Genomic DNA, 15,648 nt, shown 5'->3' on the forward strand with positions numbered 1-15,648 from the left:
CTGACTCAGTTACACCAGCTCTGTCAGGAGGAATGGGCCAAAATTCACCCAACTTATTGATGAAAGGCTACCTGAAACGTTTGACCCAAGTTAAACAATTTAAAGGCAATGCTACCAAACTAATTGAGTGTATGTAGACTTCTGACCCACTAGAAATGTGATGACACAAATAAAAGCTGAAATAAATCATTCTCTCTACTATTATTCTGACATTTCACATTCTCAAAATAAAAGTGGTGATCCTAACTGACCTACGACAGGGAATTTCTACTAGGATTACATGTCAGGAGTTGTAAAGAACTGAGTATAAATGTATTTGGCTAAGGTGTATGTAAACTTCCGACTTCAACTGTATGTACAGTGGGGCAGAAAATATTTAGTCAGCCACCAATTGTGCAAGTTCTCCCACTTAAAAAGATGAGAGATGCCTGTAATTTTAATCATAGGTACACTTCAACTATGACAGACAAAATGAGAAAAAAAATCCAGAAAAACACATTGTAGGATTTTTCATGAATTTATTTGCAAATTATGGTGGAAAATAAGTATTTGGTCACCTACAAACAAGCAAGATGTGGCTCTCACAGACCTGTAACTTCTTCTTTATGAGGCTCCTCTGTCCTCCACTCGTTACCTGTATTAATGGCACCTGTTTGAACATGTTATCAGTATAAAAGACACCTGTCCACAACCTCAAACAGTCACCCTTCAAACTCCACTATGGCCAAGACCAAAGAGCTGTCAAAGGACACCAGAAACAAAATTGTAGGCCTGCACCAGGCTGGGAAGACTGAATCTGCAATAGGTAAGCAGCTTGGTTTGAAGAAATCAACTGTGGGAGCAATTATTAGGAAATGGAAGACATACAAGACCACTGATAATATCCCTCAATCTGGGGCTCCACGCAAGATCTCACCCCGTGGAGTCAAAAGGATCACAAGAACGGTGAGCAAATATCCCAGAACCACACGGGGGGACCTAGTGAATGACCTGCAGAGAGCTGGGACCAAAGTAACAAAGCCTACCATAAGTAACACAGTACGTCGCCAGGGACTCAAATCCTGCAGTGCCAGACGTGTCCCCCTGCTTAAGTCAGTACATGTATCGGCCCGTCTGAAGTTTGCTAGAGAGCATTTGGATGATCCAGAAGAAGATTGGGAGAATGTCATATGGTCAGATGAAACAAAAATATAACTTGTTGGTAAAAACTCAACTCGTTGTGTTTGCAGGACAAAGAATGCTGAGTTGCATCCAAAGAACACCATACCTACTGTGAAGCACAGGGGTGGAAACATCATGCTTTGGGACTGTTTTTCTGATCCGTGTAAAGGAAAGAATGAATGGGGCCGTGTATTGTTAGATTTTGAGTGAAAACCTCCTTCCATCAGCAAGGGCATTGAAGATGAAACGTGGCTGGGTCTTTCAGCATGACAATGATCCCAAACACACCGCCCGGGCAACGAAGGAGTGGCTTCGTAAGAAGCACTTCAAGGTCCTGGTGTCACACCCTGACCATAGTTTGCTTTGTATGTTTCTATGTTTTGTTTGGTCAGGGTGTGATATGAGTGGGCATTCTATGTTTTATGTCTAGTTTGTCTAGTTCTATGTTTGGCCTGATATGGTTCTCAATCAGAGGCAGGTGTGAGTCATTGTCTCTGATTGGGAACCATATTTAGGTAGCCTGTTTGGTGTTGGGTTTTGGTGGGTGATTGTCCTTGTCTCTGTGATACTTTGCACCAGTATAGGCTGTTTCGGTTTTCGGTTCTTGTTTTTGTAGTGTTTAGTTGTTTTCATTAAACATGAATCTAAATAGCCACGCCGAATTTTGGTCCGACTCTCCTTCACCCATAGAAAACCGTTACACCTGGAGTGGCCTAGCCAGTCTCCAGACCTCAACCCCATAGAAAATCTTTGGAGGGAGTTGAAAGTCCGTGTTGCCCAGCAACAGCCCCAAAACATCACTGCTCTAGAGGAGATCTGCATGGAGGAATGGGTCAAAATACCAGCAACAGTGTGTGAAAACCTTGTGAAGACTTACAGAAAACATTTGACCTCTGTCATTGCCAACAAAGGGTATTGTCAAAGTATTGCGATAATTGACCAAATACTTATTTTCGAACATAATTTGCAAATAAATTCATTAAAAATCCTACAATGTGATTTTCTGGATTTCTTTTTCTCATTTTGTCTGTCATAGTTGAAGTGTACCTATGATGAAAATTACATTTCTCTCATCTTTTTTTAAGTGGGAGAACATGCACAATTGGTGGATGACTAAATACTTTTTTGCCCCACTGTATATAGATATATAAATGCAACAATTTAAAAGCTTTTATGAAGTTAGTTAGTCATTTGAAATAAAATCATTAGGCCCGAATCTATTGATTTCACATGACATAGGCACACCCACTGAGGAGCCAGGCCCAGCCAATCAGAATGAGGTTTTCCCTGCAAAGGGGTTTTATTATTGACAGAAATACTCCTCAGTTTCATCAGCTGTCCGAGTGATTGGTCTCAGACGATCCCGCAGGTGAAGATGCCAGAGTGTGGAGGTCGCGGGCTGGCATGGTTACACATGGTCTGCGGTTGTAAACCCGGTTGGACGTGCTGCCAAATTCTCTATAACAACGATTGAGGCGGCTTATGGTAGAGAAGTGAACATTCAATTCTCTGGTGGACATTCCTGCAGTCAGCATGCCAATTGCAAGCTCCCTCAAAACTTGAGACATCTGTGGCATTGTGTTGTGTGACAAAACTGCACCTTCCAGAGAGGCCTTTTATTATCCCCAGCACAAGGTGCACCACTGTAATGATCATGCTGTTTAATCAGCTTTTTGGTATGCCACACCTGTCAGGTAGATGGATTATCTTGACAAAGGAGGAAATGCTCACAAACAGGGATGTAAATAAATTTGTGCACAACATTTTAGAAAAATATGCTTTGTGTGCGTATGGAAAACTTGTGTGATCTTTTATTTCAGCTCATGAAACATGGAACCAGAAGTTTTTATTTTTGTTTAGAGCAGTAAACACTTAGCCTTTCCTTGATTTGGTGACAGAGTTAGCACCCAATAAAGGGATAAAGGAAGGGGGGGCTGTGACAAGAGAGAGGGGGGGCTGTACCAATGGTGGCATATGAGTGTCAGGAAAACTACATGGCATGTCTCTGGCAGGACACATTGGCAATCAGGATCACTAGTCTCCAACGATTGTTGTAAACACCCCTTATCGAACTGTTGCGGGAGAAAAAAGCATTTGAGTGTTCAGAGATAAAACATCTAAATAAATTCTTCCAACTGGCATGGAAGTTTTGAAAAAAAAAAGTACTCTTATTTTACCATGTAAGTTGACTGAGAACACATTCTCATTTACAGCAACGACCTGGAGAATAGTTACAGGGGAGAGGAAGGGGGATGAATGAGCCATTTGAAAGCTGGGGATGATTAGGTGGCCATGACGGTATGAGGGCCAGATTGGGAATTTAGCCAGGACACCGGGGTAAATTCCCCTACTCTTACAATAACTGCCATGGGATATTTTAGTGACCACAGAGAGTCAGGACACCTGTTTAATGTCCCATCCAGAAGACAACACCCTACACAGGGAAAGGTCCCCAATCACTACCATGGGGCATACAGTGCATTCAGAAAGTATTGACCTTTCCCACATTTTGTTGTGTTATAGCCTTATTCTAAAATGTATTTAAAAAGAAATACATTTATCAATCTACACACAACACCCTATAATGAAAAAGCTAAATGTTTAGACATTTTTGCAAATGAATTAAAGAAACCTTAGTTACATAAGTATTCAGACCCTTTGCTATGAGACTCGAAATTGAGTTCAGGTACACACCTGTCTATATAAGGTCCCATAGTTGACAGTGCATGTCAGAGCAAAAACAATTGAGGTGAAAGGAATTGTCCGTAGAGCCCAGAGACAGGATTGTGTCGTGGCACAGATCTGGGGAAGGGAACCAAAGAATTTCTCCATCATTCTTAAATGGAAGAAGTTTGGAACCACCAAGACTCTTCCTAGAGCTAGCTGCCTGGCCAAACTGAGCAATCTGGGGAGAAGGGCCTTGGTCAGGGAGGTTACCAAGAACCCAATGGTCACCCTGACCGAGCTCCAGAGTTCCTCTGTAGAGATGGGAGTACCTTCCAGAAGGACAACCATCTTTGGTCAGCACTCAGCCAAATCAGGCCTTTATGGTAGAGTGGCCAGACGGAGGCCACTCCTCAGTAAAAGCCACACCAGCCCACTTGGAGTTTGCCAAAAGGCCCCTAAAGGACTCTGACCATGAGAAACAATATTCTCTGGTCGGATCAAATCAAGATTGAACTCTTTGGCCTGAATGCAAAGCGTCATTTCTGGAGGAAACCTGGCACCATCCCTACGGTGAAGCATGTTGGTGGCAGCAGCATCATGCTGTGGGAATGTTTTTCAGCGGCAGGGACTGGAAGACTAGTCAGGGTAGAGGGAAAGATGAACCGAGCAAAGTACAGAGAGTTCCTTGATGAAAACCTGTTCAGGACCTCAGACTGGGGCAAAGGTTCACCTTCCAACACGTCAATAACCCTAAGCACATAGCCAAGATAACGCAGGAGGGGCTTCGGGACAAGCCAGAGCCCAGAATTGAACCAGATTGAACATCTCTGGAGAGACCTGAAAATAGCTGTGCAGCAACACTCCCTATCCAACCTGACAGAGCTTGAAAGGATCTGCAGAGAACAATGGGAGAAACTACCAAAATACAGGTGTGCCAAGCTTGTAGCATCATACCCAAGAAGACTCCAGGCTATAATCACTGCCAAAGATGCTTCAACAAAGTACTGAGTAATGTGTCTAAATACTGTAAATGTGATGAGTTTATTTGTAATACATTGGCAAAAATGTATAAAAACCCATTTTTGCTTTGTCATTATGGGGTATTCTGTTCTGATCGATGAGGGACAAAAAGCTATTTAATCCATTTTAGAATAAGGCTGTAATGTAACAAAATGTAGAAAAAGTCCAAATGTCTGAAAACTTTTCTGAATGCACGGTATATACAGTGCCTTGCGAAAGTATTCGGCCCCCTTGACAGTGCAGGTGCATTTATACGGAGACTTGATTACACACAGGTGGATTGTATTTATCATCATTAGTCATTTAGGTCAACATTGGATCATTCAGAGATCTTCACTGAACTTCTGGAGAGAGTTTGCTGCACTGAAAGTAAAGGGGCTGAATAATTTTGCACGCCCAATTTTTCCGTTTTTGATTTGTTAAAAAAGTTTGAAATATCCAATAAATGTCGTTCCACTTCATGATTATGTCCCACTTGTTGTTGATTCTTCACAAAAAAAATACAGTTTTATATCTTTATGTTTGAAGCCTGAAATGTGGCAAAAGGTCACAAAGTTCAAGGGGGCCGAATACTTTCGCAAAGCACTGTATATTTTTTTTACCAGAGGAAAGAGTGCCTCCTACTGGCTTTCCAACACCACTTCCAACAGCATCTTATATCCCATCCAGGGACTGACCAGGACCTACCCTACTTAGCTTCAGATGCAAGCCAGCAGTGGGATGCAGGGTGGTATGGTTCAGAGGTGTAAGGATAAACAGGAGTCTTCAGAGGTGTAAGTCTGAAACTAGGGTTGTTGGTGCAGTTCATAAGATAGGGTTAGACCTCCAGAACACCTTACATCTCTCCTTTTCAGCGTAGCCAGCTAACGATGCGTGTAACCTTAATCAAAATCTTGAGCTTGTGTGGCCATCATCCCTGACATTCATCCACCAGATCCCTGAACAGTGGCTGTCCTCCAAGTGTGAGGGTTAGGGTTGACCAAGCTCATGGATATCAACACAAGCTAATCTCTGAACAGACTAGCATTACTATGGGAGTTAAGTAATCTGATTAGCAAAATGGAGGGAAATGTGTGGATTATGGATTTAATCATCACTTCAGTAGACCTGTGAACCTGGATCGCATTTCATACTCTCTATCAACAGTAGCACCCCCGTTAGCAGGTTGTTAACAGTTTAAGTCAACTATGATGAAGTCTGTTTAATGTAAAACCATTAGGCTTTACAGGCTTTAATGTAGCCTAACCATAGTCTACTTAGTGCTAATGTTGTTGAATATAAAACATAAGATCACGCCTGGGTTGCGGTTTGCTTGGTTGAGGTTTGGGGTTGTGATGGCAACCATGGCATGTAAAATAGGCTAATGCAACAGAACCCATAGCGGAAAACACAGAATACAATGCATGAAATGGTAAAAGAGCAATCTATGTGCATGTTGTGTGTGAGCGTATGCATGTGAGAGTGAGAGAAAGTGAGAGTGGGTGTTCCCACTAGCAGCCACTAGCAAAACCAAATCACAAGAGGATAGATCTGGATTAGTGGCCATGGGATCTTTCGCAAAAACAAGACTGTTACCAGCCTACATACAAATATGTCACCAAAGCAGATATTGTACATATTAGAGCTTCTTAGCTTCCATTGTTAGAGCAATGGAGAGAGCAAGCTTGCGGGTAAGATTGGTTAGGGTAAATTTGATTAGTGGATGAGTTTGGTTAGTGGTGATAGAAGCTTACCTTGTTTGTAGCTGCCTGCATTTCCAGGTCGGAAGAGAACAGGGGCGCCAGTCAGTTTGAATCTGCGGGTGTCCTGAGTGTACTGGCTCTCTTCGTACAGGTAGAGCCCATACGCTGGGTACAGGTGGGCCACACGTCGGCGCAGGGCCACATGCTGTCAGCACACACAGAAACAGAAAGCGAGGACACACACCTACCTCCTCTCCGGGCCATAAAGCAGTGTGACACACTAAGAATACACGCACACACACCTCCCTCGAGGTAGAGCCATATGCTGGGTACAGCTGAGCCACACCTCTAGGCAGATGAACACATCAGGGCACAAAAAAACAGTGCAGTGTGAGAAAAGTGCACACACGGCACAAGCCTACAACATCAACAACATACGGAACATAGTACTGCTGGGGGACAGGAGAGGTGTGGCACCACAGGACCGATACTGACTCTTGATAGAGCAGATCAGAGTACATTTTGGGTAATAAGTAATATATAGTAGCTCTTTCTAATAGATTGTGCTAATCAGCACCATCCATCATCATGGTGAGTGCAGACTGTGGCATGTGATTGTGCCAAGCACTCAGTGGGTGGAATAATCACCTTACCGTACAGCACTTATCATGGATCAAATGCAGCTTCTTCCAACACAGTGTGATCTCCTGAGCCCTGATGCAGCATGCAATGATGACACCACACACCCACTCAGCAACCTCAACATAGAGTAGCTGTCAAGCAACCATGTCACCTCTCCATTTTGTGCTAGTGGAGATATCAAATTCCATGGTGAAATATGAAATGGAGGTGTGCACAGTCCGTTGACATCCTCAACATGGAAATAGCCCTGTGTAGCCTTGTCACTCTGAAACTCTTGTGCATGTAGCGCAACGTACAATGTTGAAATTGGAAGCACTAAACTACAACAGGTACTGGAACCTGCCAAAATAAAGGAAACACCAACATAAAGTGTCCTAATAAGGTGTTGAGCCACCACGAGTCAGAACAGCTTCTTGCACCTTGGCATAGATTGTACTACAAATGTCTATATGGAGGGATGCCGCACCATTCTTCCATAATTGAGTCACTGGCTTACTAGTGCTCTTCCATGCTGTCCCCTATGAGGTTTGCGTCACATTGTCACAGGCTTTTTTCACCATACTCGACATGAGTGGTTTGAGTCACTGACGTGATCTTACTGTCCAGTTTTGGGCTCCTGCGGTAGAGATCTTTTGTGGGCTATACTCAGCCGGTCTCAGGGTAAGTATGTTGTTTGGCTGTTGATATCCCTCTAGTGGTGTGGGGGCTGTGCTTTGGCAAAGTGGGCGGGGTTATTATATCCTGCCTGGTTGGCCCTGTCCTGGGTATCGTCAGATAGGGCCACAGTCAGTGTCCTCTGACCCGCCCTGTCTCAGCCTCCAGTATCTATGCTGCAATAGTCTATGTGCTGGGGGCTAGGTTCAGTCTGTACTATCTGGTGAAATGGTATTTTATGAACTTAAGAATGCTCCCTCTTAATCTCTCTCTCCTGGAGGACCAAAGCCCTAGGACCATGACTCGGGACTACTTGGCATGATAATTCTGGTTCACCAACTACTTCTCTGATAGAGTTCAGTGTGTCAAATCAGAGGGCCTGTTGTCCGGGCCCCTTGCAGTCTCTATGGGGGTGCCACAGGGTTCAATTCTTGGACCAACTCTCTTCTCTGTATACATCAATACTGTCGCTCTTGCTGCTGGTGAGTCTCTGATCCACCTCTACGCAGACGACACCATTCTGTATACTTCTGGCCCTTCTTTGGACACTGTGTTAACAACCCCCAGATGAGCTTCAATGCCATACAACTCTCCTTCTGTGGCCTCCAATTGCTATTAAATACAGGTAAGACTAAATGCATGCTCTGCACCTGCCCGCCCATCCAACATCACTACTCTGGACGGTTCTGACTTAAAATATGCGGACAACCTTGGTGTCTGGTTAGACTGTAAACTCTCCTTCCAGACTCACATTAAACATCTACAATACAATACAAAAATCTAGAATTGGCTTCCTAATTTGCAACAAAGCATCCTTCACTCATGCTGCCAAACATACCCTTGTAAAACTGACCATCCTACCGATCCTCGACTTCGGCGATAATAGCCTACAATAACCTAGTCAATAAATTGGATGCAGACTATCACAGTGCATCTGTGTTGTCACCAAAGCCCCATACTACCCACCACTGCGACCTGTACGCTCTCATTGGCTAGCCCTCGCTTCATACTCGTCACCAAACCCACTGGCTCCAGGTCCTCTACAAGATCCTGCTAGGTAAAGTCCCCCCTTATCTCAGCTCGCTGGTCACCATAGCAGCACCCACCTGTAGCATGCGCTCCAGCAGGTATATCTTTCTGGTCACCCCCAGAACCAATTCTTCCTTTGGCAGCCTCTCCTTCCAGTTCTCTGCTGCCAATGACTGGAACAAACTACAAAAATCTCTGAAACTGGAAACACCTATCTCCCTCACTAGCTTTAAGCACCAGCTGTCAGAGCAGCTCACAGATTACTGCACCTGTACATAGCCCATCTATAATTTAGCCCAAACAACTACCTCTCCCCCTACTGTATTTATTTAGCTCCTTTGCACCCCATTATTTGTCTCTAATTCGCACATTCTTCCACCGCAAATCTACCATTCCAGTGTTTAACTTGCTATATTGTATTTACTTCGCCGCCATGGCCTTTTTTTTACCTTTACCTCCCTTATCTCACCTCATTTGCTAACATTGTATATAGACTTATTTTTCTAACCAATATTCAATATACTGTCAGTGATTTATTTAGAATTCAAGGCATACATAAACAGCATGGCTACCACAGCATTCTGCAGTGATACGCTATCCCATCTGGATTTTGGCTTAGTGGGATTATTCATTGTTGACCCAAAACACACCTCCAGAGTTTAAATGTATTTGGCTAAAGTGTATGTAAACTTCCGACTTCAACTGTAGCTGCTGATGCACTGGCACTTAGAGTTAAGAGGCAAGGTCAACTTGGTTAGTGGGGATATGTCAGGATGGTGAGCAAACACCAGATACAGCATCATTACGCTCTTGCACTGTACATGTTCTAAATGCTTAAGTTTCAGTTTAAGGGACTGTATTATGACCTAAAAACTAACCTGAGCCAGACTGTACTGTAGTCTACATGGAAATCTGATGAATTGTTGTATTTTTTATGTCTTCAACAAAACATTTTTACAAAATCAAACACATGTGATTTTCTGAATTAAGAGGACTACAGTTCCCATAGTACACCTGATGTTATGTTATGGATGGATGTCTAATATGGACTTGTATTACAGGTGACCTGGCTGAAACGCCGATGTCATTTTTCTTAAAGTTGACGAAATGCCATGTGTGTCCACATATCAGTGCATTTGTATAGACATAACCATTAGAAACTTCCATTCAATCAAATAAGCCTCACGTAGCAAATTAGCAATAAAATTCAACACTCATTGTGACCTCCATACAAAAATTCCTAATTTCATGGTCTTATTTTTGTGGACAGATTTTGGGTGGAGTAAACACTCTCGCTTCGCCACTTCCTCTCTGACCTAATGTAGCAGGCGAAAAATGGACAGTGATGTCATATGAAATATTAGTTCTATGGAAGGAGTTGGCCAAATTAAATACTGTCCACATTTAAGGCACTATGTGTATCCATTTATCCCAAGTTTGAAACATATGTAAACCATATGTTCTTGATATATATAAAATATACACACACACAACCGGTCAAAAGTTTTAGAACCAACTCATTCAAGGGTTTTTCTTTATTAGTAATTTTCTACATTGTAGAATAATAGTGAAGACATCAAAATTATGAAATAACACATGGAATCATGTAGTAACCAAAAAAGTAAAAACATTTTATATTCGAGATTCTTCAAATAGCCACCCTTTGCCTTGATGACAGCTTTGCACACTTGAGATTCTCTCAACCAGCTTCCTGAGGTAGTCACTTCTTAAAAGTTCATTTGTGGAATTTATATAATTCTTAATGCATTCGAGCCAATTGGTTGTGTTGTGACAAGGTAGGGGTGGTATACAGAAGATTGCCCAATTTGGTAAAAGACCACATCTATATTATATCAAGAACAGCTCAAATAAGGGCTGAGGGAAGCTGAGGGTTGGGATGTGGAATTGGAGACAAGTGGGAGTGGAGTTGCATGGCGGAGGATAGAATGATGGTCAAAGATAAAACAAAAAAAAAGTAGGTCAAAATAAAACAAAAAGTTTGAATGACACCGAGGGGCAGTGTTGTTACAGCTAATTCCTGTTTTCCTGAGGCTGATGTCGTGCAGGTGTTTGTACACATGCATATACACACTCTCATTCAAATGCACACACACACGTAGATAGCGCCATACATGCACTCAAAAATATTCAGTTGGCCTTGCTGTTATGATTGATGTCTTTAGTTTATTGCATTGACTTTATTTTATTTTTCCTCAGATGGTTGAGGGGCAGCTGTTGGGGAACTGTGGTGTGGGGGGATCAAACTTTTGAGAGAGATAAAGAATATATAAAACCTGTATTTTCTCTTTTTTGGTGTGTGGGGGGGGGGGGGGTATAGTCTATACATTTCAACATCACTCAAATGTTTAGGAGACCAACGTGTGACAGTCAGTGTTCTGCTGCTGTAATCTGCCAAAGACAATTGCACAATGGGCAGGGTGATCCATTTTTTTTTTTTTTTAATTTGTGTTTGTTGTCCCACTATCGCAGCACTACTAGTCATGTGTGCACCCACTAAGAAAGAACACCAATACTTGTCTCCAACAGTAATTAGCAATCACGTATTTTTCAGCTGATGGACTATTCTGGAGATAAAGCACATCTCAAGAAAGTCATTTTTTCCACTAAATAACTTGATTGTGATAGCAAGAGTACAAGTACGTTAGAGTATGTTTGCTCAGGGAATAAACAGTGTGTGCACGCTCTACCAAAAGATTGGATAGAAGCACATCTAAGACTGACTACAGAATCTCAATACAGACCTTATTCTGTTTTTTCTCTCACAATTTCTGTGTGCCCCTTGTCTACCCTCCCCATTGAACAGAAGGAAGAATCTCAGGCTCTAAAAGCAGAGCTGACAAACAAAGCCTAGTTTGGACCACAGATTGCGGTGCTGCCTGAGACAAGTGGGAAAAACTGGTCTTGCATAGATGTCTGAACAGTAGTAAACTACGAAGAGGCATGTTTGACTTTTGTACTTTTTCTACAGCGGATAGTATGTGACTTCTGGCAGATAGAAAGTTGGCCTCAAATATTCCCCATGTCTCTCCTGGTCTTGGCTTTGAGAGTCGTTTTGCTCCTGAGGGCCATCAAGGTTTTAGCAGGTGGGGGGGGGGAATATTCTCATAGGGTGAGCAGGAAGGATGGTCTTCTGTTTCCTGCTTCTCTACCACACTCCATCTCCATTCAATCCAAGTTTAATCCAGCAGCTTTGAGTGCTCTATCCTGGTGATGGTCCAGTCTGGCAACACCCCCTTAGTAAACTCCCTTTGGAATCTGCCAACAGCCATGATAGATAAGAGTTGTTAAACAGGAAGTCTATACATTAAACACTTGAGTCATTTGAGAGTCATGCAAAGGTGGTTAATGCAGGTAGTTGTTCCCTGGGAACAGATCTAGGATCTCAGTGGGCTCATCCCTGAGAAACTGTTTGCAGACTTTGTAAATTCAGCCTAAGACAGCCCAATTCTGATCTTTTGCACAATTATTGGCAGAAGATCTGATCTGATTGGCCGAAACACCAATTAGTGGCAAAAATATCAGAATGGGTTGCCTGTGTAAACACAGCCTCAGTGTTCTCTCTTTGTCAGATTAAGTATGAATGCTTTATCACAGCTACCTCCAACTGTAGACAATTAAATCAACTGTGACATTGTACTTCAGCAAAAACAAACTACAAAGAAAACTCACTCATAGTTGGCTGTGAGCAGTCTCTTTGTCTCCGGCTCACCCTCACCACCTATGGCCACCTGAAAGATACGTGTTCCCTCCAATGATTCCTCAGGCAACCGGGCACTTGTCAGATACCAGTATCTCATCAGAATATTGACAAACTTCCGCCCTGAAAGAGGAGAGAAATGTTTTTAGAACAATGACAAAACAACTATTTCACTAAGGAGGAGAGTGACGGAGAGCTGCATCAGATGACCTGGCCTCCACAATCAACCGACCTTAACCCAATTGAGATGGTTAGGGATGAGTTGGACCACAAAGTGAAGGAAAAGCAGCCAACAAGTGCTCAGCATTTATGGGAACCCCTTCAAGACTGTTGGAAAAGCATTCCAGGTGAAGCGGGTTGAGAGAATGCCAAGAGTGTGCAATGCTGTCATCAGGCAAAGGGTGGCTATTTGAAAAATCTCAAATATAAAATATTTGGATTTGTTTAACACTTTTTTGGTTACTACATGATTCCATGTGTGTTATTTCATAGTTTTGATGTCCTCACTACTATCCTACAAAGTAGAAAATAGTTTTAAAAAAATAAAGCAAAACCCTTGAATGAGTAGGTGTGGCCAAGCTTTAGACTGGTACTGTTTATGAAGATATGACAGGTCGCTCCTACCAGGTGGCGTGGCGAGAATCTGTCTCCTCACCACGCGCTCTCACCACTGGTGTCCCCCAGGGCTCTGTTCTAGGCCCTCTCCTATTCTCGCTATACACCAAGTCACTTGGCTCTGTCATAACCTCACATGGTCTCTCCTATCATTGCTATGCAGACGACACACAATTAATCTTCTCCTTTCCCCCTTCTGATGACCAGGTGGCGAATCGCATCTCTGCATGTCTGGCAGACATATCAGTGTGGATGACGGATCACCACCTCAAGCTGAACCTCGGCAAGACGGAGCTGCTCTTCCTCCCGGGGAAGGACTGCCCGTTCCATGATCTCGCCATCACGGTTGACAACTCCATTGTGTCCTCCTTGCAGAGCGCTAAGAACCTTGGCGTGATCCTGGACAACACCCTGTCGTTCTCAACCAACATCATGGCGGTGGCCCGTTCCTGTAGGTTCATGCTCTACAACATCCGCAGAGTACGACCCTGCCTCACACAGGAAGCGGCGCAGGTCCTAATCCAGGCACTTGTCATCTCCCGTCTGGATTACTGCAACTCGCTGTTGGCTGGGCTCCCTGCCTGTGCCATTAAACCCCTACAACTCATCCAGAACGCCGCAGCCCGTCTGGTGTTCAACCTTCCCAAGTTCTCTCACGTCACCCCGCTCCTCCGCTCTCTCCACTGGCTTCCAGTTGAAGCTCGCATCCGCTACGAGACCATGGTGCTTGCCTACGGAGCTGTGAGGGGAACGGCACCGCAGTACCTCCAGGCTCTGATCAGGCCCTACACCCAAACAAGGGCACTGCGTTCATCCACCTCTGGCCTGCTCGCCTCCCTACCACTGAGGAAGTACAGTTCCCGCTCAGCCCAGTCAAAACTGTTCGCTGCTCTGGCCCCCAATGGTGGAACAAACTCCCTCACGACGCCAGGACAGCAGAGTCAATCACCACCTTCCGGAGACACCTGAAACCCCACCTCTTCAAGGAATACCTAGGATAGGATAAGTAATCCTTCTCACCCCCCTTAAATGATTTAGATGCACTATTGTAAAGTGGCTGTTCCACTGGATGTCAGAAGGTGAATTCACCAATTTGTAAGTCGCTCTGGATAAGAGCGTCTGCTAAATGACTTAAATGTAAATGTAAATATGCATTCTCTGAGAACCACCAGTGTTAGCGAATTGCATAACAGTCATCTGTCATGTTTATATTGCTTTCTGCCCATTTCAGACAATTTGCTCTTCTGTCTCAGCATACATGTTGCTTTTGTTAGTAAGTTTTAGTATTTTCTGTATTATGCTGGTTATTAAAGTTTAAACAAGGATGTGTTCTTAAGGCCTCATCAGCCTGGTTATTAGTTGGTTCACAGTCAACAGTTACTAAATGAAGTCATTATGAGTATAATCATTGCAAGTTCAGCCTAGGAGAGCCTGTAGTGTGTGTGCGCCAGCCTGTGTGTGTGTGTGTCTTGGCCATTTGACCTTGATCCGCATGTGCGTGTGTGTGAGAAAGAGCAATTCCTCTTCATTAGCTTATTAGTTACATTCCCCAACAGTATCACTCTGTATGCAGTAGTGACTATAATATTATTTAAGACAAATGTAAAAGATATAAAAAACACTATGTGACATGTTTCAGGAAACGAGTCGTATATCGCGCGTCACTACTCCACGGGATAGGCATTTGAAAGTAGAAATGGGAACTGTCATGTGCCTTAATAACAAACTTGTATGCCATCTTTAAATACAAATAAAATGGTTCAATTACGAGCCCAGTTTGTTTTATAACTGAAAAAGACTTCAAACCAATGTCAACCATTGAATTCCTCACGCACATGGAGAAGCGTTCAACCATCTATACGGGAAAGAGAGTCAAGCTAGCTACATTTTCAAATATCATACGTTTCTAATTTTGTCAAAGTCGTTTTCATTGCAAAAACATTGATTTTATTTGATATGGTGTGCCTTTACCAGAGAAGATGTCTTTAAGATGTCAGCTATATGATAAGGTCATTATTTGAACTGGCTAGCCAGCTAACAAGCTAGAATCGAATCAAAACATTGTTTAGAAAGTTACTTTTAGTTGCCTGGTTTGCTAGATGGACATTTACTAAATTCATTTTTAAAACACATGGGTTTATTGATGTTAAAATACATCAGTTATGCTATTTTGGACCATCAGGCTGCTGTCATACAGCTTGTCATTTTGGTGTTTATACTTTTTCATAATGACAACTTTGATGTCGGACGACAATAGCATGTTCAACTCAAATCACGTGTTCATGATGTCACTGCGACAACTGTCTACAGACATGTCGATAGATGTAGTATAAACCAGCCTTTAGACTTAATTTTGGATTGTTTAGTACACTACCGTACTTACTTTGTTTAGGGCAGGTATTCCCAAACCGGGGTACGCATAATGCTGTCGGGGTAAGCCAAATAAAAATGTGATAAACA

At 43.0% G+C, this 15,648-nt stretch overlaps 1 protein-coding gene across 2 annotated transcripts in view; it reads right to left on the minus strand.

The window, feature by feature from the left end:
* Window positions 1-10,352: 10,352 nt before the first annotated feature.
* Window positions 10,353-15,648, minus strand: part of LOC135547071 (m-AAA protease-interacting protein 1, mitochondrial-like) — a 12,014-nt gene continuing 6,718 nt past the window's right edge. For both annotated transcript variants that reach the window (XM_064975688.1, XM_064975687.1), the window contains 2 exons: window positions 12,546-12,696; window positions 10,353-12,131 (listed from right to left, as the gene is read on the minus strand). In XM_064975688.1, the coding sequence (XP_064831760.1) occupies window positions 12,053-12,131; window positions 12,546-12,696 (230 nt within the window). In that variant the 3' untranslated portion in view covers window positions 10,353-12,052. The remainder of the gene's footprint in view (window positions 12,132-12,545; window positions 12,697-15,648) is intronic.

Source organism: Oncorhynchus masou, chromosome 10 (genome assembly GCF_036934945.1).
Source record: "Oncorhynchus masou masou isolate Uvic2021 chromosome 10, UVic_Omas_1.1, whole genome shotgun sequence".
NCBI lineage: Eukaryota > Metazoa > Chordata > Actinopteri > Salmoniformes > Salmonidae > Oncorhynchus > Oncorhynchus masou.